This window comes from Accipiter gentilis, chromosome 1 (genome assembly GCF_929443795.1).
Source record: "Accipiter gentilis chromosome 1, bAccGen1.1, whole genome shotgun sequence".
In the NCBI taxonomy this organism is placed as follows: domain Eukaryota; kingdom Metazoa; phylum Chordata; class Aves; order Accipitriformes; family Accipitridae; genus Astur; species Astur gentilis.
In genome coordinates this window covers 8,542,259-8,566,784 of record NC_064880.1, presented here as the reverse complement: position 1 = coordinate 8,566,784, position 24,526 = coordinate 8,542,259, and the positions used below count along the sequence as shown (strand labels likewise).

The 24,526-nt window shown below is 50.7% G+C and overlaps 1 protein-coding gene across 6 annotated transcripts in view; it reads left to right on the top strand.

Moving 5' to 3' along the window:
• Positions 1 to 24,526, top strand: part of KIF17 (kinesin family member 17) — a 26,532-nt gene extending 2,006 nt beyond the window's left edge. Inside the window, exons 3-24 of one of the 6 annotated variants that reach the window (XM_049806601.1) lie at positions 2,007 to 2,208; positions 2,381 to 2,461; positions 2,584 to 2,658; positions 2,928 to 3,071; positions 3,162 to 3,371; positions 4,419 to 4,587; positions 4,688 to 4,790; positions 4,880 to 5,039; positions 7,838 to 8,068; positions 9,150 to 9,296; positions 9,673 to 9,774; positions 12,315 to 12,504; positions 15,942 to 16,394; positions 17,465 to 17,562; positions 18,224 to 18,371; positions 19,430 to 19,518; positions 19,647 to 19,771; positions 22,012 to 22,243; positions 23,158 to 23,416; positions 23,696 to 23,763; positions 23,871 to 24,012; positions 24,211 to 24,526. In XM_049806601.1, the coding sequence (XP_049662558.1) occupies positions 2,125 to 2,208; positions 2,381 to 2,461; positions 2,584 to 2,658; positions 2,928 to 3,071; positions 3,162 to 3,371; positions 4,419 to 4,587; positions 4,688 to 4,790; positions 4,880 to 5,039; positions 7,838 to 8,068; positions 9,150 to 9,296; positions 9,673 to 9,774; positions 12,315 to 12,504; positions 15,942 to 16,394; positions 17,465 to 17,562; positions 18,224 to 18,371; positions 19,430 to 19,518; positions 19,647 to 19,771; positions 22,012 to 22,243; positions 23,158 to 23,416; positions 23,696 to 23,763; positions 23,871 to 24,012; positions 24,211 to 24,350 (3,450 nt within the window). In that variant the 5' untranslated portion in view covers positions 2,007 to 2,124 and the 3' untranslated portion in view covers positions 24,351 to 24,526. Of the gene's footprint in view, positions 1 to 2,006; positions 2,209 to 2,380; positions 2,462 to 2,583; positions 2,659 to 2,927; positions 3,072 to 3,142; positions 3,372 to 4,418; positions 4,588 to 4,687; positions 4,791 to 4,879; positions 5,040 to 7,837; positions 8,069 to 9,149; positions 9,297 to 9,672; positions 9,775 to 12,314; positions 12,505 to 15,941; positions 16,395 to 17,464; positions 17,563 to 18,223; positions 18,372 to 19,429; positions 19,519 to 19,646; positions 19,772 to 22,011; positions 22,244 to 23,157; positions 23,417 to 23,695; positions 23,764 to 23,812; positions 24,013 to 24,210 lie in introns of those variants that run through there. The other 5 variants (XM_049806776.1, XM_049806687.1, XM_049806950.1 and 2 more) reach the window with 5 other exon arrangements.

Sequence of the window (24,526 nt, the reverse complement as noted above, 5' to 3'; positions counted from 1 at the left end):
GAGGGATTAGACCCCATCTCCTCCCCAAACTGTTGCTTTCCCTTTCCAGGAGTCAAGTGCATCCCTGGGGCTGGGGGCAGCTTTCACTTTGGCCCCATGGATTTGGCCAGCCGGCCAACTTTGGGGACCTGAGGCTCTGGGTTTGCATGGCCGCTTTGCAGTGAGGTCAGACCCCATCCCTCTTTATTTCTGGCGAAAGCAGATAGTGGTGGGCAAAACTCCCTGGGGAATTCAGAAATTGGAGTGAAAAGGGTGTGAGCATCGGGGCAGGGGGTGGTGAGCGAGAGACCACGTGTGCGCATCGGGGTTAGAAATTGCTTCTCCACTGGGCACGCTGTAGGAGAGGAGATAGGAAAAAAAAAAAAGAGAGAGAGAAAAAAAACAGTTGCAGCCGCGTTTTCCAAAAAGCCGGAGCATTTCTGCTCGCTGGCGCTTCCAAGAAACGGAGAAAACCAGGGAGGTAAATTGCAGTGATTCATCGCGGGCAGATCAGGCAGGAAATGAGAGTTTGCTGCCTGCCCTGTGCCCGGCGTGGGCTCGGGCTCGCCTGGGCCTGGCTGATGGCGAGGGCCTGACGCCCACGGGTCGAGCATCCCTGCACCGCAGCGGGAGCTGCCGGAGGAGCCACCCCGGGGAAGGAAAACAACGGACGAAGGCCAAGAGCCGGAGCGGGGGGAATTTTTTTGCCTGTGTTTCTCCGGAGCCATCCAAGCGAGCTGTCCGTGAGCCGGGGACGGGGAGAGGGCCCAGTGGGATGGGGGTCCCTGGGGATGTTTGGTGTCTGGGTGTCGCACGCACCCCTCCCCCCAATTTTGGGGTCAGTATCCCTCCCTTGGGGATCTTCAGGGTGGCCCGTGGGCTGGGGGGCTCCACTGAGAAACGGAGCAGCGTGGGGAAAAGGGGGCGGGGCTTGGGGGCTACCTGTCCGCGGATTGGCTGGGGGGGAGGGGGAGACCCCCTAAATTATGCCAGAAAGGAGAGGGGCAACCCTGAGCTTGCAAAGAGCATAGGAGCACCATAGAGACCCCGCCACCCCGTTAGGATGCGCTTGGGGCAGCTGGACCCCCCCTTTCGCATGTGTTTGCACCAGGCAGCTGCGGCGTGGCCTCTGTGACAGGAGTTGCGCCGGTCTCAGCCTGGCTGAGGGCTGTGGGGGGCAAAACCCCTTTGGGTGGCTGGAGAGGGGCTGGGTGCATCCCTCGGTGGGTGCTCTAGCTGAAAAAGCCCCCCCAAACCTGCTGCCCCCGTCACTGGCGTTTTGGGGATCGCCCCTGAAGGACAGCTATCGGCATCTTGGTGCTGCATGGCCCGTGGGGAGTGGGACAGAGCGCTGGGGGGAGGGGGAAGGATGGGGGGGACCCCAAAGTCTCACTGGGGTTTGGTGTGTGGGATGGAATGCACCTTGCTCAGGGTCTGCACTGTATACTTGGGGTGTAGGGACTACTTACATTTTGCTGGGCGTCAGGATGTGGGGACACTTGGGTTTCTTTTGGGGCCAGGATGTGGGGACCGCATGCATCATGTTTGGGGTTGGGATTTGGGGACCTTCATGTTGCTTTTGGGGTCAGGACACAGGGACTACCTGGATCCTGCTTGGGGCAGGGACATGGGACCCTCGCACTGTGCTCAGGGACCGGACACGGGGACCTTTTGGTCGTGATTGGGGTCAGGCTGCAGGGCCCCTTACACCAGGGTCACGGTCAGGCTGTGGGGATCCTTGCATGGCACTTGGGGTCACAGGGGGACCCTTGCTTGATGCTCAGGCTGGGGGACATGGGGACCCTCGCATTGGGTTTGGGATGCGGGGACCCTCGTGTTGGGTTTGGGATCAGGACTGGGGCTGGTATGGGGGGACACTTACATCAGAGCCAGAACCTGGGGACATCTGCATTGGGGTCAGGACTTGGGGACCGCCATACGGGGACCACGATGTCTCCCCGGAGCTCAGCAGGCTGGAAACTGGGGATGGTGGGGGCAGATTGTGTCCATCCCCTTCCCCCTTGCAGGGACCGTTGACTGGAGACTCCTGCACCGTCACCCTGGGTGGCTTTGGATAATTTGGATGCAGCACCCAAGCTGCTTAACCCTATCCTGATCCAGCCTTCGCCCCCAAACCCCACTGCCATGAAGAAGAAGCCAGCCAACGGGAGGGGGCCGGATCCTGCGGCCCCCCAGCAGCGAGCCCGGGGCATTACCAAGCAGGCAGAGGTGATTGACCCACTGTGGGGGGGACGGGACACGACACCCTGAGATGAGGTTTGGGTGTGGATGCATCCCCATCACCCCCCAAAACAGCATCTCAGGGGCAACTGTAGCATAGTGGGGGGGTTGTTGCTGACACGAGTGTGCTTTTTTGTCGGCCCCCCCCCCCCCCCCCCAGTACGTGGGCTCTTTCACGGTGGAGGACTTGGACCTGCAGCAGCAAGCGGGGCGGCTGGAGGAGCAGCTGCGGGCACTGAAGGTCTGGCATCCCCCACTGCTCCCCCTTACTGGGAAATGGGGGGACCCCAAATAGTGGGGGGGCACACCTGGGTGGCAAAGCCTGGACCCCCCCAACCCCAACGCTGCATCTCTCCTGGCCAGGACTGCCCCAGGAGGAGGTCGGTGGTACTGAGGTTCAGTTTGCAGGGGCTGAAGGTCTACGGCACTGACGGGGAGGTAGGGGTGCTGGGAAGGGGGGTGGTCATGGGTGCTGGGTGGGGGGTGCTGGGTGCTGCTTTGGGGGGGTTGCACCTCTCTGAGCATTGCTTTTCGCTTGGGAACATGCTTCGCCTTTGCAAATAGGCTTGCAGCCTACCACGCTGTTGCAGGTTTGCAACCTGCCATGCAAGTAGGGGTGACCCCGGCACTGCTTGCATCCTGGGGGGGCTGGGTGTCCAGGGCTGCTCAATCCCAGTGACCCCCCCCCCCCAATCTTATCCCCACAGACACTGCTGATGGCGCACGCTCTCCGTCGGATCCTGTACAGCACGTGGCGACACGCTGACCACCAGTTCGCCTTCGTGGCCCGCAATCCCCGCAGCCCCGCCAGCCCCCTCTTCTGCCACCTCTTCGTGGGGCTCCCAGGAGAGGTGCGTGGCCCAACACCCTCCTCCCCCAAAAACCCCACCCTATTATTATTATTTTTAATATTTGCACGCAGCTTCTTTTGCCTCCCCCAGGTCCAGACCCTGCACCTCTTGCTCTGCCGCTCCTTCCAACTCTGCTACCTCCTGGCGCACCCTGAGGAGCAGGCGGGCGAGGGGGAGCCCCCAGGGACCGGGGTGCTGCGGGAGCCCCTCAACCCCGAGGAGGTGTCACGCAACGTCAACGCCCTCGTCTCCTTCCGACGCCTGCCCGCGCCCGCCGGCCTCGGCTCCCTGGGCGCAGGGGTACGTGCACCCTGTCAGGGTGCTGGGTGCTCCTCCGCAGGCCTTTGCGCTGTTTGCTTGCGTGGTGGTTTTGTGCGTGGGATTCCTGCATGGCCTTTTCTCGCACGGTGTTTTGCTTGGCGCATTTTCGAGCAGCACGTTTTTTGCGCGGTGTTTTGCATGGTTTTTCTCGCACGGCCTTTTCTTTGCACTGCATTTCTTCTACGGCAGTATGTGTGTGGCGTTTTTTGCAGGGCATTTTTTTTGCACAGCAGTATTTGCATGACACTTTCGGCGTGGCATTTTTTGCACGCTATTTTGTCTGTCAGTTCTTGCACTGCTTTTTCTTGCACCGCGTTTTGCATGGTGCATTATTGCACAGCACGTTTTTTGCATGGTGTCTTGCATGGCATTTCCTTGCATGTCCTCTTTGTACAGCACTTCTTTGCTCAGCAGTATGCGCACAGTATTTTGCACAGCCTTTTCTTGCACAGTGTTTTGCATGGCACATTTTTGCACAGTGCATTTTGCAAGGCCCATCCTGCACAGCCTTTTCTTGCACAGCGTTTTACATAGCCTGTTTTAAATGGCATTTTGCAGGGCAGTTTTTTGCATGGTCTTTTCTTGTATGGTGTTTTGCATCAGGTGTATTTGCACAGCATTTTTTTTGCACGCCTGTTTTGCATGGTGTGCTGCAGGACGTTTTTTGCATGGCACTTTTTTACATAGCAGGTTTTTTGCAGGGTATTTTGCACTGTGGGCTTTTTGCATGGCATTTTTTGTATAACCTTTTTTGCATGGTGTTTTGCGTGGTGGTTTTGGCATAGCGTTTTTGCATGGCATCTTTTGCATGGTGATTTGCATGGCTTCCCCCCCCCCCCCCCCCCCAGCATTTTTTGCATGGTGGGTTTTTTGTATAGCATTTTTTGCATGTTATTTTTGCATGGTGTTTTGCACGGTGGTTTTTGGGTAGCTTTTTTTGCATGGCGGCTTTTGCGTGGTTTTTTGCACGACATTTTGCGCAGCAAGCATCACCCAAACCCCCCTCACAGCCCCTCTGCCCTCCAGGAGCGGCGGCTGGAGGCGGAGGGCAGAGCCGGCGCCTGGCGCCCAGGGAACCCCTACTGCTCCCCAGTTCTGGTGCGCAAAAAAGCCATCCGCAGCAAAGTCCTGCGCTCGGGGGCTTACCGGGACTGCGGGAGCGAGAGCCAGCTCCACCAGCCGCCCCGCGACGCCGGTGAGTGCCAGAGGGGAAACTGAGGCACGGGGGAGACACGCAAGTAGCCCCAATTTTGTGGGGTTTTTGGGGCGACGAGGGGATTAAGGGTCTCCCACAGCGGCGGCAGGATGGGAGAGCAAAGGGACGAGGAGCTTGGCCTTCCTCCCTGAAAATGAGAGCATCCTCGCCGAGAGCGTGTGGGCCTTCGCCGGCATCGCCAGGTGAGCGCACAGCAGCACCCCACTCCTCGCCGTCCTGTGTCCGTCCCTCCCACCCCCTCCCCTGCGCCCACCCGCCGCCTCGTCCCCAGGGACGTCGGGATCGCGCTGCTGCGGCGGGATGTCCCCGGAGCCTTTCTGCTGCGCCCTGAGCCCGGCCTGGCCAAGCGCTGGTGCCTGTGGGTGCGGGCGCCCTGCGGCGTCGTCCCCTACTGCCTCTTCAGGACCCACCAGGGCAGGTTCTGCGTGGAGGTGAGGCTGCTGCGCGGGGGCAGCGGGGCATGGGCTCGTCACGTGTGAGCGCATTTGATGCATGAGCACACGGGTGCGTTTGCTTCGTGGTGGCAGTGCTGCACAGTTGCACTTCGGTAAGTGCATTTGATGCGTCGGTGCGTGGATGCACTGGGGTGTAAGTTCATTTTGTGTGTCTGCGCGTGGATGCACTGGTGTATAAGTGCATTTGGTGCATTGGTGCACAGATGTACTGGTGCATGAGTGCATTTGGTGCATCGGTGCATCCACGCATTTGATGCACTGTATAAGGTCATTTGGTGCATCTATGCGCGGACGCATTGGTGCATACGTGTGTAGGTGCACTGGTGTGTACGTGCATTTGACACGTTTAAGTGCATTTGGTGCATCTGTGCATGGATGCATTGGTACACGGATGCACTGGTGTGTACATGCACTTGATGCAGCGGCGCATGGGTGCATTTGCTTTGTGGTTGCATCGGTGTAGAGGTGTATGAGTGCATCGGTGCATGGGTACACTGGTGTATAAGTGCATTTGCTTCGTAACTGCATGGGTGCACAGAGGCATTTGCTTCATTGTTGGATCAGTGCTCACATGCGTCTGTGCGTGGGTGCAGAAGGGTGTTGGTGTGTGGGTGCACGTGTGCATCTGTGCATGGCACACAGGTAGCAGTGGGTGTGGGTGCGTGGGCATATCCATGCTTCGCTGTGCAATTACGTTTGATTCATGGCCGCACAAGTGCATCTGCGTGTGGGTACATGGTGCGAGGGTGCATTGGTGAGAGTCTGTTTGATTCATGGGTGCACTGGTCATGGGTGCATTTGAGTTGTGGGTGCACAGGTGCATTTGATTTGGGGTGCATCAGTGCGCAGAGAGCAGCTGTGCGTGGATACGTGGTGCACAGGTACGCGGGCGCATCAGTATGCGCATGCATGGATGCAAGGGATGCACAGGAGTGTTTGATTCATGTGTGCACCCATGCATTGGCGCGTGGGTGCATTGGGTTTGTGGGCGCATGGTGCATAAGCCCACGGGTGCGTTTGGTGCATGGGTGTACCTGTGTGTGGGTATGTAGGTATTTGGTGCATGGGTGCATTCAATTCGGGGTGCCCGGGTGCACGGCTGCACAGCACGTGGGCATTCTGGCAAGGCCCTCCAGCCACTGCGGCCACCGGCTGAGCGGGGGGGACTCACCTCTGCACCCTCTCTCCCCGCACCGACGGCAGCACTCCAACGCCGAGTTCGCCAGCGTGGCCGCTCTCCTAGCTCACTACTCCGGGGCGCCGGGGGGCTGCTTCTGCCGCTTGGCCCCTGGTCGCCTCAACCCCGGCTATGAGGAGCGGGACCCCGGCGGCGGGGCCAGCGCCTGGGGGGAGGCCGCCTGGGCCCCCGCCGCCCCCGTCGGGGTGCAGCATGAGCGGGGTTAGGTCCGGCCGCCCCCTCCCCTCCCCCCGCTCGGGCACAGCTAGCCCCCAAAATCCCCACTTAGCTTTAAATCGCTGCCATCTGCCTTATTTATTCCCCTCCCGTGGGCCGCGCGCGCGCTCGGCGGGCTGTACGGTGCGACTCCGGCAATAAATGGCTCTCGTGCTACCGCAGGTGTGGGCTGCTGGAGGCCTCTTCTTCCCGCTCCCCCGCCGCCGCGCTGCGTGCAAACGTGCACGCTCGTGCGCGTGCACGCTCGTGAACTTGCACTCGGGCACTTGCGTGCTCGGGCTCTTGTGCTCTTGTGCATACGTGTTGCTCTCGTGCAACACGCTTGTATAGTTGCTCCACGCGCTCGCGCGCGCTTGCACGATTGCACTGTGCAGCTGCGCACGCATACTCGTGTGTGCTCCCGCGCTTGCACGGCTGCACTCAAGCCATTGCGCTCCTGTGCGCTTGCAGTCTCAAAGCCCTCGTGCTCTTGCACCCTTGTGCCCCGCTACCACCGCGCTCTCACACGCTCGTGCCGTTGCACACCCCTGCGCTCGCCTTCCCTTGCACGCTCAGGCGGCGCACTCGTGGGCTGCACGGCTGCGCACCCGTGCCATTGCCCGCTCGCGCCCCCATGCACCTGCACTCCCACGCACGCGTGCCCTCGTGCCCGCCGTCCCGGTCCCGTCCCACCCCCACCCCCCCACCCCCCATCTTGCACACGTGCGCTTTGGTGCACGCCGGCTCTTGCACGCGGGCGCGTGCCCGCCCGCAGTCACGTGGCTCGCGGGGCGGGGCCTTGCGCCACGCTACCCCGTCGCTGTGGTAACCGCGTGGGGCCGCTGTGCGCATGCGCGGTGGGTCGGACGGCGCTTCCCGCCTTCCCTCAGCTCCCCTCCGGCTCCTTCCACGCACCCCGGCTCGCCTCGGGTTTCCCTCCGCTCCCTCAGGCTTGCCCGATACCTACAGGTTTACCTCAGGTTTTCCCTCGCCCTTTGGGCTTGTCCCAGCTCCCCAGAGTTACCTGAGGCTTTCCTGCCCCCAGGATCCCCTCAGGTTTCCTCCCCACCGGCCTGCCCAAGTTCCCCCTCAGACTTGTCCCAAGTCTCCCCCTTTCCCTTCATCCTTCCCAAGCTTTTCTCCTCCTTAATCTTTCCTTTACCCCAGCCATTTGTGGCCTCCCTGGCACTCCTTCCTCATGCCAAGCTGTAGGGGGGTCCATCCCCTCAGTGCCTCCAGCAAGCAGTGAGTGGTCCACCCCACCCAGGGGTGCAGGCCCTGTTCTTAGGCTTGCCCCAGTCTTCCCCCAGGCCTACCCAGGCCCCGGTGCCCCTCAGCCCCACCAAGTGAGTGAGTGTGGGGTAGAGCTGGGCCTTGACAGATGGCCTCGGAGGCGGTGAAGGTGATCGTCCGCTGCCGGCCCATGAACGAGCGTGAGAAGGCTCTTGGCTGCAAAGCGGTCGTCAGCATGGAGAGCGCGCGGGGCCAGTGCTTCCTCCAAAACCCCGCTGCCACCGGTGAGCCCCCAAAGCAGTTCACCTTCGATGGGGCATACTACCAGGAGCACAGTACGGAGCAGATCTACAACGAGATCGCCTACCCGCTCGTGGAGGTGAGTGGTGCCTGAAGCAAGCTGGAAGCAGCCAACACATAGCTTGGGACGTGGGCTGCAGAGTTTTACGTGGGTAGATGATCCCTAAGTAGAACTGATTTATGGACAGAAACAGCCCTGTCTACTGCTTCAAGAGACTTAGATGCAACCCTGGGGCACAGAGGAGGGCAAAACAGCATCCCAGCGGTAGGCTGGGAAATTGGGAAGAAAAAAATACTTCTTCAGCAGCCAGCAGGGCACTGAGGATAGAATTACATTTAATTGTTTTAGGCGGATGTTTACATGAAAAATGAACCCCCCTGAGCAGGCCCTAGAGATGGTAGCTGGACAGAAACTGCAGCGGAAAGTGTTGTGAGGAGAAAGGGGACAAAAAAGACTCCTGATGATTTTAGGGACATTTTTACTGTTAAGCAAGAAAGTTTAGGGAAGACAGGGAACCTCAGCCTGTTTTAGAATAGCAAAATGAGAGGGGATATGTTTGTTGCCTGTTAACACATCAGCATGGTAAACAGCTAGGGTGAGAAAGGAACCAGTTAAGCAAACCCCTCCCTCCTCTTCCCCCCCCCCCCAAAAAAAAAAAACAAACAAAAAAACAAAAAAAAACAACCAAACCCCAACTTTGTTAGAAGATGAAACAAGGATAAAATGCCCAGTGATAATTTCAAGATGGAAGTTCCTGTTCAGGAGAACAACCAGTGGCTGAAACAGTAGATTATTAGGTTAACAGATTCATTCTTTTTATTTGAACCTTAAGAAATCCAAATATCTTCTGTTCCTGCCATGCTTCTCTGAAATAGGAACAAGTGAAAGTGAGGCCTTCTTTCAGCCAGCTTTCCAAGAGAAAAAAATATTCTGGTCTTCTAAGCGTTGTCAACTGCCCTTCCACTTTTCAAAACCTGCATTTCTTCAAGTTTTCCATTTTTGAGAGAAAACCATCGATTTATATGCTAGCATAATGCATTTTTTAATTATTATACTCTGATGGCATGTGAAGGGGTAGGATTGATTCTGGACAATGTATTTGCAGTTATGCAAAGGGTGAAGATAATGGCTATTTTATTTGGTTTCCCTTCGTTTCCAGGGTGTCACCGAAGGCTACAATGGCACCATATTTGCCTATGGCCAGACTGGCAGTGGGAAGTCATTCACCATGCAGGGAGTTGTGGATCCTTCTGTACAGAAAGGCATAATACCCAGAGCATTTGAACACATTTTTGAGAGCGTACAGGTAAGTGTGTAACAATGTGAAAGAGACCCGATTGTGTGATATCAAGAAAGACATTCCTACCCCAGGAAGCGAGTGCCGATTGTGCTTGGGAGTGAGAATGGGGACAGGCTTCAGGGTATGCTGCCTCTCATCCAAAAGCTAAGGCCTGTGTTGCACTCTCTGCTGACTTTATGGACTTGCACTTGAGATGTTTAAGGACTGAAAGTCCCTATAGCAAGTGTGTTGAGTGGTTACACCTGGGAATGAAATGCCAGGAGAGATTTGATTGAAGTGTTGAAGGGACGTAGGCACCCAGCTGGCACTGAGGATCTATGTGGGCTGCCTACTTGCCTTCATTTTGAGAACCTTACCCGAAAATCATTCCTGTTTTGTGCAGTGTGCTGAAAATGCCAAGTTCTTGGTGAGAGCTTCCTACCTGGAGATTTACAACGAAGACATACGAGACCTCCTAGGAGCTGATACCAAGCAGAAGTTGGAGGTGAGGCGGAGTCAATGTGTCTTAATTAGGAAGTGCTTTAATTTGCTCAGATAAGTGTTATCGTGAATGTCTCGCAGAAGTGCAATAATACACTCTGTCAGAAGCTGAACAACAGAATATGAAGTTGTAGTGATGAATATGGAAGCCATGAGGAGACTTCAGTGAACGTTTAGTGACAGAAGGAACAGGATCCAGTCAGAGACATGTCCTGTGTGTCCCGCTTGATAGCGGCCAGTAGATTAGTGGAAGCTGCATGAAAATCATTACTGGACAAGGATGGAACAAAGTGCTCATGGGGCAATTTCTTCCTAATCTTCTTCATCTCACAGCTGTCTCTAAAGTAGGAGGATTCTGTGCCTTATAAATGTTTAATCTGATCCAGTGTTGCTGTGGATGATCTTATATCTGGCTAAAACAAAAAAGGCTGATCCTTTTTTTGAGGGGATGCAGCAGGTATTACTCCTTATGGGAACGCATAGAGAGGGTGGACAGTTTCCAGGAATGCAGGAGGGTAAACTTTCCTGAAGTCCTAATCAGGGGGCTGATTTTTATAAAATTTACCTCTTGGTGGCTTTGCAGATCTTTTTGCACATGACCCTGGAAGGAGCTGCAAACCTGTCCTAATTTACTTCCCTGCAGGACTGCCCCGGTGAAGAAAACCGAGGCACTAGCACCATCTGCTGCACAGATGAGCTGAGATGGTGGCAGACCCAAACTGCCTTATGGGGTAGTTTGTTTGTTTGGGTTTTTTTTTTTTTTTAAACATGCTTCTGGCTTTAAGGGAGGCAAAAGCTTCTCTGCCCCGCATTCCAAGCATGCTTTGCTTGTGCATGTTGAGAGAGAGGGTGGGAGAAGGGGACTCACTGTTTCGGAAGGCGCTTGCTGCAGTTTCCCATCCTTTGTTCCACATCAGCAGTGACACCGGTTTCCATGACGACCACAGTTGGCACTGGGAAGGCAGGAGTTGGGCAGAACCGTTTCCAGGGTAACACCATCACACCGGTGACAGCCGCTGCCTGTTGCTGCCTTCATCGAGTAATTAAGGGAGTCACGTCCTGCAGAGACAGAAAGCCCAAGTTGACCCACTGCTTTCTTCTGTGTCCCCCAATTGTCCTCCAAAATGCCATTTCTGTTTGTTCTTTTGCCTTTCAATGTCAGTGACTTTGGTGACTCAGAAGCCCACCATTGCCTCCGGTGCATAAAACCCTGTGAAGAGCAGGTTTTACAGAGCTCTGCAAAGAAAACGCCCCCGTCAGTCTGTGTTGGAGTTAAACAACATGTCCTTGGTTGGGTGTTCCTCAAGAACTCTTCAGCACCCTCAAATACAGCCAAGCCAACCGTGGGGTTCCCCTGTAGCACAGGCAAAAGTCACAGTGTATGAACAGTCTGGCTGTGATTCTGTAACTGGGTTCCTCCTGGGCAGTTGTGGCTTTAGAACAAGGCTAAAATCCTGCCTCATTTAGTTTCCAGCCACTTCTGGTCTGTTCTGTGCAGGTTTTTTAACAGTAAACACTCTATTTTACATTGCTTCTTGTGGTACGTGCATCACTGAAGTATCTAAGGCTCTTCTTTGGAAGTCACACTGCCAAATGCCATACCTGTCATTCCATGACACCGAGTCATGACAACGATACCTTGATATCCCAGCTGACACGATAAAGATAGAGTTTTGGTTATGAACTCAGCAGATGTGGGGTGTAACATTGCTGTTGGAAATGAATTCAGCTCATTTAAAATTCCCAGTGTGGAGGTAGCTTCAGAGGGGGCTGATGTAGCAGTGCAGGGATCTCTTGATTGTTTTGTATTTTTTATGTAGGTTTGATCAAGATTTTGAACATTTCAATCGTTTATTAGCATGCTGTATGAAACTTTTCTTCTGCGTGACTGATAATTGCTGAAAAGATGCTGTTAGGTATCTAACACTCTGTCTCTACCCAGGTGCCTGAATAGGATTTTAGAGCATATTACAAATGAGCTAATCTGGAGAAAAATTATTATAGTTTGCCTGGGTGTGATGGGTGTGACTTCGGGAATTTTGTCAGGGAGATCAAGACGCCCTCGAAGAGCAGGAGGCTTCAGCAAAGCACTTGTAACAATATCCATGACTATTGAATCTGTGCTTTGATTTTAAAAAAAGTTCCCTATGACTGAAGAGATATTAGAACCTTTGCCATAATAGGTGAAAAACATTTCAGTTCTTTTTTAAAATATGCAGCTTAACAATAGGGAAGGTAGAAGGCGGCTCAGTGCAGAGAAGATGAGTTTCTTGTGGCCTGGGAGATCTCTGAATCAGTCAGCAAACTTTTAACTTTAATTCTTTTTGCTTGCAGAGCCATGAAAGTGGTCCCCTTTTTTCGTGTGGTTTTATTCCTCCTTCAGAAACAATAAGGCTTTTTGGTGGCAGCCAGATATGTTTTTGCCATACTGCAGTTTTAATTTCTCCATGTGTAAAACTTGTGTAGCCCTCAAGTTTCCAGCGTGCCTTCCCACAGCCTCGGTGTGTCTTGTTCTAACCTGTCTTGCATTGTCCCTGTTTGCAGCTGAAGGAGCACCCAGAGAAAGGGGTGTATGTGAAGGGGCTCTCTCTGCACACCGTGCATAGCGTGGTCCAGTGTGAGCAGATCATGGAGACAGGCTGGAGAAACCGAGCAGTGGGTTACACTCTCATGAATAAGGACTCTTCCCGCTCCCACTCCATCTTTACTGTCCATATGGAAATCTACACTGTAGGTAGGTAGCTGGATGCCCTGCCCCTAGCAGAGCGCAGAATCTGTGCAGTCTGACCAATCACCCCACAGCAAAATTATTTTAGGTCCAGTAGAAATCAGAATTATGCCCTGACATGGACATTCTTCACAGTGCGAAATGACTGAGTATTCAAAGTCTTTTTTTTTTTTTTTTCCTCAATTCCCCCTTGGGAGAGGAATGTCTTACACTCAAACTGGGAACATAGTTAATTCTCCTTCCATTTCTTATCTTCTAAAACCTTTATTTCCAGCAAAAGGTGCTAAATCTCACAGTCTATACAACGGCTTGGAGTTCATGCATTGTACAACCTGGAGAAACTTACACGGTTATCTGTCTTGTCTGACCTCCCTTACAATGCAAGTCAGATCATTTCACCCAACGATCACAGGGCACATGTTTTAAGCAAACAGCTAATCTGGGGTTTAAGATGGAATAAAAGAATCCCTTAATAATGTTTTAATGGCTGATTTTCCTTTCTCCAGCATCTTATTTCTGTTGGCATTTTTTCAGCTGATAAAGTTGCCTCGCTGGGTCTGAACACGGACCTCGAAAGGGTTTTTTCTTGGGCTAAGAATGTAATTAGTCTCCTATAATCCATCTAGTCCTTGACCCCAGCTGAGGCCGTGAACAGCTAGCTCATCTTTGTTTTCTTCAGCTGTTTCAGCCATGGGAGAAGTTACACAATGTCTTCCTAAATTGTGGTTCCAGATGTTGGTGACAGTACCTCATTTTCCTCTATCCAAAATGGTGTGTGTGGGATTTAGGGAATTTCTCGATTAGCGCAGCCGGTGAATGCTAATCCTTGCATTCTGTGGGTCCATAAAACCCCAACTCTAATCCTAACAAGGAAAAAGAAGTATTTACACTCCTCTTTTGAGTTCCAGATGGGTGCAGGGCTCTTAAACTAGCCTGCAACAATTTCTCTGAGTTAAAGCTTTGAAAACGTTACACAGAACAGGATGGCAGGTGGGGAAACTTGCAGTTTGGGTGGTTAAATGGAAGATAGCTGGAATATTTGAGGAGAAAGTTGAGGGTTCTGGCACAATCCCCATAACTGGATGGTTCTACTAGGGTAATCGTTAGTTGAAATAGTTAATGAAGTTGGTATTTATGTTGCCATCTTTAGACTTCATGAAGAGGGGCATGGAGAAGTTAAAACTTCTTTTCCAGTTGAACCACTAGTAAATTATAACTTACAGGCAGTTGATATTTTAAAGGATCTCTTTGCAATTATGTGGACTAAAGTAACTCTTTGAAGTAACAGTGTAGATTCAGGAACAGGATTGTGGCAAATACCAGGTTCTCTGGCTGCAGATGTTTGAAATGCAAAAGTTACCATCACTATTTTTACCGTATTTAGAGTAGCAGATGTTTTATTTCTTGGCATTGTGCTTAGGGATTGATCAGTTAACGAGAAAGATGTAGATTTGGCCAGTGCTTATGCCACAAGCACTGGCTGATGGGCTGTATGGGAATTAGACAGGCAAGACTTTCGGGCTGCTGCAAGCATTTTAGCAAGTCTGGGGACCTTGTTACACCATGGAAACTAAACCCCTAAGCTCCTTGATGGAAACAAACAGCCTCCATGGGTAAGAGGACTGGCAGGAGCCAAAACAACTTTTTAATTGCCTGTCAGTGTTTACATAAACTGGGGGAAGGAGGGAAAGTGTTAGAAAACCTACTTTTTGTGACTGTCCACTCGCCCCAGCTCTTAGAAAGGATAGTGAGAGGGCGCTCTATTTAAGCTCCATCTGTTTTTTTTTCCCCCAATTCTGCCATGTCTTGACATGCCAGAAAGATCTGGAGTGAAACAAGAAGTTAGCTTTGCAGCAAACATTAAGTTCCACAGTTAACAATCTGTTGCTCTAACTGGGGAAATATCCTGGGGCAACAGATTTTAGATTTTTTTGTTTACCTGTGAACTTTTAACTTTCCTCCATGCATCATATTACTCATTGCTCATGTTTAGGTATTGTCCACAGCCATAAAGCTGTAACTCTGACTAAATTGAAGGCTAGGTTTTGTAGAAGTCTGTCTGGAAAAGGGCAGACTTGGTTAAAACCTTGATGTTCTTTTTGCCTGGAGCACTAAAGGACCTCTTCACTTGAACTTGGGTTGTCATTGTGAGGGATGACTGGGATGTGGTCATCCAAGTGTGTGGTCCAGCACTTAGGACAATAGTCTGGGATTTGGGAATATGTGTCCAACTCTTTGCTCTGCATGAGGCTGGGAAAGTTAAGTAGCCAGTGAAACCGAGGGGTTCCTAAAGCAGCTGAATGTGCTCGCTCTTAGTCACAGGGGATTTGTGTCATCACGTTATTCCAGCCTCAAAATGCAGGTCAGGAAGCAGATGCTATATGCATGAGGTGTGTGTCCAGGTAGCTGGGCAGCTAGCTGTTAACTTCAGCTCCCATCTTCTTGTGCCTTAAAGTGTTACGATGGGAATGGCACCAGCTTGCTGGGTCTGACTCCTCACTCACTGAGATCCATCGCCTCATCTAAGTGGTTTGGGCTGAGCACAGTCCCAATCTCTTGCAGTTTTCCTGTGTCTCGCCTGTGTTCCCTCATTTTACTTTCTCACTGAGAATGTCATGAGTTGAGGAGGAACAGATGCTGCCGAGCATGCCTGTGTGCTGAGTCATGGTGCAGTTTTACAGCTATCTGGGCAAGAGGGGAGATCTGGTGGGCTTCTTGAACATTCGAGCCAGATGGTGGACCTTGATGGTATCTGATAGGATGTGCTCTTTCTTTTGAAGCATAGCAAGAAATTTCTTGAATACATCCATTGATTAGGGTAGGTTGGATTCCAATCTTGAGAAAAGCTGTAGTTTGGCAGTTCATGGAAAAACTGTTTCCCAGCGTAGTGTCTACTCCAGCCTTTCCACAGTAGTCTGTAGAGGGAGTCTTCCTGCCTGTCTCTCCATGTCACATGGGCATTCAGGGAGCCTGTTCTTCTGCCTGTGCTCTCCAACTAGCCCTGCTCCAGTTCCTGCCTGTTAACTCATCATTTCAGGCTTCCTCCCTTCTTTCTCTCCAATTGTCAGACATTGTTTAACTTCATAAAACAATCTAAGGAGAAAAAAGTTGTATAAACTCATGGTCTGACCTTGTTACTTGCAGAGGGCTTTGCATGAAATTCTAAACACTCAGCATCTGTGCAAATACGTGGAGGGGTGTGTGTTCAGAGCTTACTGGGAGAGTAAGAACGGGCATGAATTTTTACTGTGCAGATTCTTGCTCAGGAAAGCACTAAAACATGTAGTTCTTTAAGTAGATATTTATTTACTTAAGGGAGTCAGGGCCCAAATGCAGACAAAGAACAGGGCTTGAACTGGAACGTAATGCCAGAGAATCCGGTTTCTTGACTGTTAAGATGCTTCCTCTTAAGAAGAGCCTAACCCAGAATTATTTTCTTGCAGATGAGCAAGGGCAGGACCACCTCAGGGCTGCAAAACTCAATTTAGTGGATCTGGCAGGAAGCGAGAGACAGTCAAAAACTGGAGCCACGGGGGAGCGGCTCAAAGAGGCCACCAAAATCAACCTCTCCCTCTCAGCTCTGGGCAACGTCATTTCAGCCCTGGTTGATGGCAGGTGTAAGCACATCCCATACCGAGACTCAAAGCTGACCAGGCTGCTGCAAGACTCCCTCGGAGGGAATACCAAGACCCTGATGGTAGCATGCTTATCTCCAGCTGATAACAACTATGATGAAAGCCTCAGTACTTTGCGCTATGCTAATCGAGCGAAAAACATCAAGAACAAGCCCTGTATCAATGAGGACCCCAAGGATGCTCTGCTGAGGGAGTATCAGGAGGAGATTAAGAAGCTGAAGGCCATTCTAGCTGAACAGATGAGCATGCATAACTTGTCAGGTAGGAGAGCCCTTAGTGGCTCCAGAGATGTTTTATCTTTGACAGAAAAATGTGGTTTTTACATGTGTGCTCACTGGATTTCACCTCAAACTTTTCCTTACCTGTTGGAGGAAGAGTTCTCCATTCTGGTAATGGACTTTTCCTTCACTGTTGCCAAATTGACCTTATTTCACTGGTAAAGACCATTTCAATTATCCAGTAATTTCGATAATGATAAATTCTGTTAGAAAATGCTAATGTGATTCAAATCCTTGATTTTTCTTGGTCATTCTGGCTAGAATTTGGTCAGTCACAGAAGCGAGGTTTTGGCTGGCAGGGCAAAAATGAGCTGCTTAAGAAATAATAATGTAAAATTCTTTATTAAATATATATGTTTGTTTTCAAAGTTAGCATTCAGCCCTGTTCTCCTAAACTCTGAATCTTTGACACTACAAGAAAAGTTTTTCCCTGCTGATGGCACTGCTTACAGAGAGCAGCACTGTCCTTTCTTTGAGGGTTCAGCCCAGCCTCAGCAGACTTGCTCTTTGCTATGAACTAGGAATAGCAAATGTGGGAACAAATGGGTAAGAGCAGTCTTTAGGGAGCTATCACCTTTTGAGAATTATTCCCTAAAAAAAGGGCAACTTTCAGCAAAGCAATAAGGCTGTAAGCTATTCCTCCCCGCACCCCCCCCCCCCCCCGCCCCGGTTCTGCCACCTTTCAGAAACAGCTGTGAAGAAAGAAGGCAATTTCCCTGCACCTTTCATCTCCTTCCCCCATGTCTTTTATCTTCCAAATCTATTAGCATAGCCCTGGAAACAAGTCTCCTTCTATTTTGTGAAAGAGATTGGATTTATATTTGCTTTCATATACCTGAAGCTTAAACCTCTCCCCCTCTGCTCAGTGCTGACACCTCTCCCCACACCTATGGAGTCCCAGGCTAGTGGGCGTTTTGGCAACACAGATGCTGACACATGAGCGCAGTTTAAAGGATTTGCTGGCAGCCACATTCTTTGTTCTTTTTCCAGGCATTCTACAGACAATCCCACCTAGTAATTGTGAGTGATTTTTATTTCTGCTTTGCTTTGCAGGGCTTCTACCTGCTGAGACTGCTCACCTGGCAGCGAAGCCAGCTCCCCTCCTCAAACCCGAGTTAGATCCTGAAGCAGAGAAGCAGCTGATCAGAGAAGTAAGGCAGAAGGGGGCATCCTGTAGTGTCTTTGACTCAGGCTTGTGGGGTTTTATTAATAATCATTACAAATATGGTGTAGGGCTGCATGGTTCAGCCTTTTCAGAGCACTTATCTTCCTATTTTGTGGTCCTTGTCTCCTATGGACAGAATGTGTATTGATGAAGGACTTATTTACAATGCCACTTTCTCTCAGCATTGTTCCCACCTCTCTGGAGATTAATTGGAATGGGTTCCCAAGAAGAATTTTTGAAGTAACTACATGTAAAACTTTGATTCGTCTAGTCAGAGGAGAGAGAAATAGGGGGGAGGAAAGCAGTAGTCAGAAGATGTTAGGAACAGTATAAGGATGAAGATAAAGAGGGGATATGGAGCCAGGAGGAAGAATGAGGAGTTGGAGGCCAGAAGGAAATAAAACTCTCTCCTTGCTCTTTACAAAGCTCCTTCCAGGTCACCACATCTGCCCAAGATAGTGATTTCTAGGGCTAACTAGTCACCCTCCATCAATACTGTGTTGACTTAAATCACAGAAAAAGTTAGTGAATACGGGATGGTAAAGTTTTATTGGGGTGGACATAAGATGTGACCTAGAATGAACCTGGATGTGACCTTGTGTATAGTCACAGGGCTGTTGCGTCAGGCTGTCTGCTGTGCCTTCCAGGAGTATGAAGAGAGGCTGGCCCAACTAAAGGCCAGCTACGAAGCAGAGCAGGCATCGCGTGCCCGCCTTGAAGAGGACATCAGCAGCCTGAGGAATCACTACGATCTCAAGCTGTCTGCTCTCGAGGAGAACCTCAGGAAGGAAGCAGGTGTGGACGAGGCAGGTGGAGGGTGTGCAGCACAGGCGGAGGGCTCCCTGATGCTTTAGGCATGAGCAGACACAGACTGGTTTTGCAAAGTCACATTTGTGGCAGCCACTGCAACCTTTAAAGTGGCAGCGCCTGCTACTGCAGCAAGTGCTGCCTGGCAGCAACAGCAGTCCCTGCTCTCGACCCTCCCTTATCGACAGCAGGAGCGGTAACTCTGGCTCTCCTGGGCCACTCATGAGACTCTCTGTCCCAGCTTTGTCCTCTTCCCTATTTCCCTGACTTCTTTCCCGTCAGGACCAGCCTGGCCCTACCCTGTAAGCCTTGAGGCAATAAAATGTGATTTTTGCCCACATAGCTGCGAGTTTCTTCTGACTTAGGGCAGCATTTCTCTCAAGCAGAGGTTTGAGCTGCGGAGATAACTGGTCTCAGCAGGCACTGCTCTGTCTTGATCTGCTTGGCTATGCACAACTCACACGCCTGAGAACGAGGGTGGCTGCGGCAGTCTCTTCCACCGCATGCAAATGTGATGCAGCCCTTGGTCTCCTGGTGGATTATCAACACCATGGCTTTGCTGGAGGGTGGATATTCCTCTCACACACCTATAAATTGTTGCCAGCTAACCTCTTCGTTACCGCTTTTCATTTATACTTCCGCAGCGCCTCAGGGCACGTTTTTCAATGTCCTTGTACAGCACTTATTGCCCAATATTAATTCTTGAACCTATATTCTTAATTTTTGATGCTATCACTTTCTAAGGTGAGAGGTTCTTCCCCCCCCCCCGATTAGAAATGTGTACCCCCTAGCCTCTGAAATAGATTATTTGTGTGCTAACATGAGGACCCAGGCTATCCCAACCCTATAAAATCTGCATTCCTTACCTGATACACCCTCTGGGTCTTTGATGGCTTTTACTGACCAGCATAAATAACAGACCTTTTCTTTCCAGACATAGTTTTTAGCTTTTGGTGAGGACTTTGTGTGATGTTTTCACAGATTTATGCTCTAGTTTTGCAGAGCTCATTACTGACATTGTGGGTATTTCCTCTTTTACTCTTCAGCGGCCATGAGGACCGAAACTACTCCTGACAAGACACCTTTGCCTGAAGACTCTGTTGCTGCAGCAGATGAAGAACTAACGTCAGCCCAGGTACCCTTCAGGCTACTTTACCACTCCGGGTACAATAAACCCGAGTGGGTAAAGTTGTGCTTCATCTATCCCGGTACTCGCATTGCATCTTTTCAGAGCTGCGGCCTTTGGTTTCTTCTTGTCCTCAGGACCCAACAGCACCTCGGACTGTCCAAGACACTGGTGGTATAAGCGGAGGGACTGCTGGAGCAGAGGTGGCTGTCACTGCTGAGGGGATTTCTTTGCCTGCAGACCAGCAGCAGGTGCTCGCCAGGCCAGTGACTATGCTGCTCCTCTTAACTGCTTCCTGGGCATTGCTTACAACACACACGGGCAAGAAGCAATCCTGTTCTTCCATGATATTACAACCATCGAGCTTCAGCTGTCAGTTCAACGCAGAACAAAACTAGGCAGACACGTATTCTTTACCCCAAAATTAACTTTATCCTATTTGGGCAGATAAATAGCTCTTAGCTGCAGCATTCAATGATGCCAAGTGCTAGAATTAAGAGAGAAAAATCTGGACAGGTCTGTGTCAGCAGATGTGGATGCAAAAAAGCGTGCTTTCTTGATAACAAATCCTGCCTAGATTTATAGGCAGGGAAGTCATTTCCTTCTCTGGCTTTTTGCAGGTGTAATTTATGAGGAGTTTATAGAGTTGAGGCAGTCGCTGACAGAGCTTAAGTGCCTAAACAGGTTATGGAGGCAGCCTCTTTTTCCTCTTAAAAATGGTTCTTAAAGAGCACTTACAGCCCTCTCAGTGCAAGTAAGGTAGCAGGCCTTCCTGTAGCTCACTGTGCGTGTGGGTGGAGGACAGTGCATCCTCCACAACTCTCCCCTGTCACTGAGGTCACTTTTGCCTCTAACTCACGCATCTGACAATGTTTGCAAGACATCAGCCAGAACTGACATCAAAATTTCCCAATAATCACATTTTAGGGGCAGCATTAGACCCAGGGCCTGGAGCACAGGCCTGGGGTGTGAGGGGTGCAGGGCTCAAGACTCACGCTCAGCCCATCCCAGAGGCATCCTGTCTTGAAGATTCTCCTCCGGGTGAGAGCCGTCTTGAGAGAATTCCTTTAGTCCAAGTGTACACAATACACACAGTGTATTGAAATTACATGGGGGTTCAGTTTCAGAAATACACACTTTAAGCAAATTCTGCTGATTTTTCTCTTTTACTCTGTTGTGTGGAATTATATTAAGACTAGAAACGCTCAACATAAGATATATTGTGGATGATAGAGGCTGATTCTGAAAAGTCTTGCGTTTTTCAGCCAGTCTTGCAGCTTTACTGTGAGCTCCTGTGGCGCATGCTCACTCTGTTGGGCCTCTCCCAGCTAAAAAAGAAGCTATTGAGAAATCTAGAATAAGTGTCTGTAATTTGCAGGCAATTCTGTCTATTAATGGAGAGGTCTCCAAAGAAACCATTCGTTTTGATTATATATCAAATCTTAATAGGCAGCGTTCCTTTTTGTGACAAACAAGTGAAAAATGCTCTTCTAATTATATTGTTAAAATCAAAGTTCTCTGCAGATTAGGCAGCAGGGTTTGGTTCCGCCAGCATGGGGATTTTCAAAGCTGCCTGTTAAGAGCTTTACACACCAGGATGGCTGTGAGATCTCTGATCCTCACTCAACAGAGCGAGGATTCAGTCGTGCATTAAGCAAACAAAACCGAAGGCTACTTGGCAAGTGCAGTAAAGTAGAATAGCAGGTCATCCCTGGTGGAGAACAAGCTCTTTTGGATGGGTTTGAAGATAGCTAAGAGGCTATTATCAGCGGAGGTTTTATCAGCAGTGGGATTTTCTCCGATTTGAGCCAGTGCTGGCCAACCTGAGCTATCTGCTCTGCTGCAGATCCCCGTGCAGACAAAGAGAATGGCTCTGGAGCATGGCTTAATTTCTGTGTTGGAGCATATGGGGCTATGTGGCATGGATGTGAGATGAGCTTGATTTCAAGTGTGGGTCTGTGCCTGCACTCAAGCAGCAGCATTGAGGTCACCCAAGTCATCAACCTTGGTTGATATTGCCCCAAAAAGGAAATTCTGCTGTGGCTTCCAGCCATACTGCTCCTGTATCCACCATTCAGAATATTAGTTTGTGGAATTTTGGCACCTTATGTGCTTGCTTTGAGAGTCTTTCAAAACTAAAAGTAAGAATTAAAATAATATATTCAACATGTATTTCAATAGGAATTTAAATATAAATTCCACAAAACAGGGTTTTTAAAAAGTATTCAGTGAGCATAAATACAGACTTCCAAACATTCTTGTTGACAAAGGTGCTCAGAATAACACATGCTTTGCCTTGGGTCCACAGGAGTATCTATTGCAGAAACTGTTAATAAAAGTAGAATTTGCCATGATCACTCTGGACAGCAAATCTCGTCAGAAATCACTATTTTTTGTATTGTGTCTTCCCAACTGTCATCCAGGTCAGGACATGCATCCTCCATGCTTAATGGAGACGGTTCTTTGTAGTGTTGAGCTAAGAGAAGCGTTTGCCTTTTCCAGGCTGCAGATGCTCGAGCGACAGGTGGTAGGGGGGGAACAGGCTAAAAACAAGGACCTCAAGGAAAAGCATAAACGCCGGAAAAAATACGCGGACGAGCGGAGGATGCAGCTAGTGACCGCACTGCAGCAATGTAATGAGGACAGCAGTGAATGGGTTCTGCTTAACGTCTACGACTCCATCCAGGAGGAGGTTCGAGCCAAGAGCAAGCTTCTGGAGAAGATGCAGAAGAAGGTGAGCAGCTCCCTGCTATCCCTGCTGAAGATTTAGGGAGCATCTCTTTCCTCATCTGCATACCCATTTTTGGGGGTTAAGGAGGTGTTTTAGGGCAGTATGTTTAGAGCGTGACTCTGCCTGCATGAAATATTTCATATGCATGCCGCGTTAGTATCTATAAGGTTGTCTGTGTGCATTTTTATGAAGTATCGGATGCAGCAGCCCTCAGGGTGTGGTGAATTAAGTTGTTGAAGCCTAAAAGCCCACCTGTTTTAAAGGCCAGTCTCCTCGTTGTGCAGCATGCTGACCAGAGGGTGATGTGGGGTGATGGGAGAGGATGCGACTCCCTCTACTGACCTATGCAATCTATTGCACAGCTTTCTCCAGTTCTGATCACCCCAGATACCACACCTGGGCTCCTGGAAAAGTTTTCTGGGGAACCCCCCCCCCCCCCAAATATAAAAGCAGTGCTCTTCAATTTTAGGCACACTTGAAAAACAGTTTTGCTCTGATAAGGCAGAATCCGAGGAGCTCCCCCAAAAAATCTATGCACGTGCAGTCCTAAATCTGCATGTTAAGAACTTGCTTCATTTCTGTATTTAAGTTATCAAAGAAATATTGAATCTTCTTCATCGAACTCCTAAGAGCTCGTTAGCACTGGATGCAGACCACACTAGTAAGATCAACTTAAGGTCCATTCAAAGACTCAGCACTTTGGAGAAACACCAGAAATCTTTCATTAAAACAGATGTGGAATAATCTCTCCACACAAACCTCATCCTGATTCTTAACTACAAATTAGAATCTCCCCAAATATTGAAGCTTTTGTGCCTGTCTTTCCATCCCTCTGCCTGACAACTCCCTGTATTCACAGTGACCATCCGTCTCTCTCCTTTATAATCCCAACGACTTACTTTGGTTTTATGTCCCAGCTGCAGGCTGCCGAGACTGAGATCAAAGATCTGCAGTCGGAGTTTGAGCTGGAGAAGATCGATTACCTCAGCACTATCCGTCGCCTGGAGCGAGACCTGATGCTCTTCCAGCAGCTGCTGGATCAGGTGCAGTCCCTCGTCCGGCGCGACTGTAACTACAGCAATCTGGAGAAGATCAAGCGTGAATCCGTCTGGGATGAGGAAACCAGCTGCTGGAAAATTCCACAGCCCCTCATTCAAAAAACCCACCTGCCTGCAGGTAAGAGGAGTGTCTCGACGGTGCCACCAGCATGTGGCTGCTTCTGGGCTCAGCAGATCATGTTTGGGCTGTGCTCCCTTCTAAAATCTGCGTACAGAAAAGTTTGCCTAGCAAGTTTGAATAACAACATCATCTAATACGATGCACGGTACAGATCCTTTGGGAATCTCTGTGAATGAGCCCGGTGACCGGAGTGGTGTTGGGGATCAGGGAGTGCAGTCAGGAGAACATTACTTATTTTAGAGACAACAACCCTTTAACACCCATCTCTTCTCACAGCAGTTCCGGCCCTGCCACAGCCCAAACCTGCCCAAAAGAGCCCTTCAGCTGAGAGCCAAGAGCGAACCGTACGGTGTTATTTTACCCTATTTTACCAATTTTGCCCTATTTCCTAAGCAGTAACCTGAGGGCTAGCACAGAGTCCGCTGCTCCTGACGGCATTTTCCGCTTCCAGCCGGAGGAAGACCACTACCAGCCCGAGGAAGACCGCTACCAGCTGGTGCTGAACAGGAGTGACAGCCAGACCATCGCCAACAACTACTTCCGACCCCGGCGAGCCAGCCGCATCCTCCACCCTGACCCAACTGAGAACCGAGGTAAAACTGCCATTTCCCTTCGATCACTGGCCCTTGCCTTCATTTTCTTTTCCTCCTGGGTGGGTTGTTGTGGGTTTTTTTTTTGGGGGGGGGGGGTGTGTGGTGGATTTGGCTCAGCCATTTTTTGCCAGGCGAGGCCCATTTTTGGCACCCAGTGAGGATGGATGCCCACTGCCGCCCCTTCCTCTCCTCTCGCAGCTCTCCCGGGGCTGGAGGGGGCTCCCAGCGGTCCCTCCACCATGCCCCGGCCCTTCCGCCTCCAAGCCCTCACCGTGGTCCCTACAACCACCACCAAGCGTAAAAAGGGCAAAGCCGGCTCCGCCGGCCGCCCCCTCTGACTCCTGCCACTCTCGAGGCGTCCAGCAACGCAGGAAGACGCCAAATCTCTGTGGTTTTGCACCAAAACGCTCTTGCTTCTACATCGTGGGACAGAGGGCGAGCTCGCTGTCGCCATGTGCTGTCGCGCCCTGTATCCCCCAACCCTCCGCTGCAATAAACCAGTCTGACACCGCCA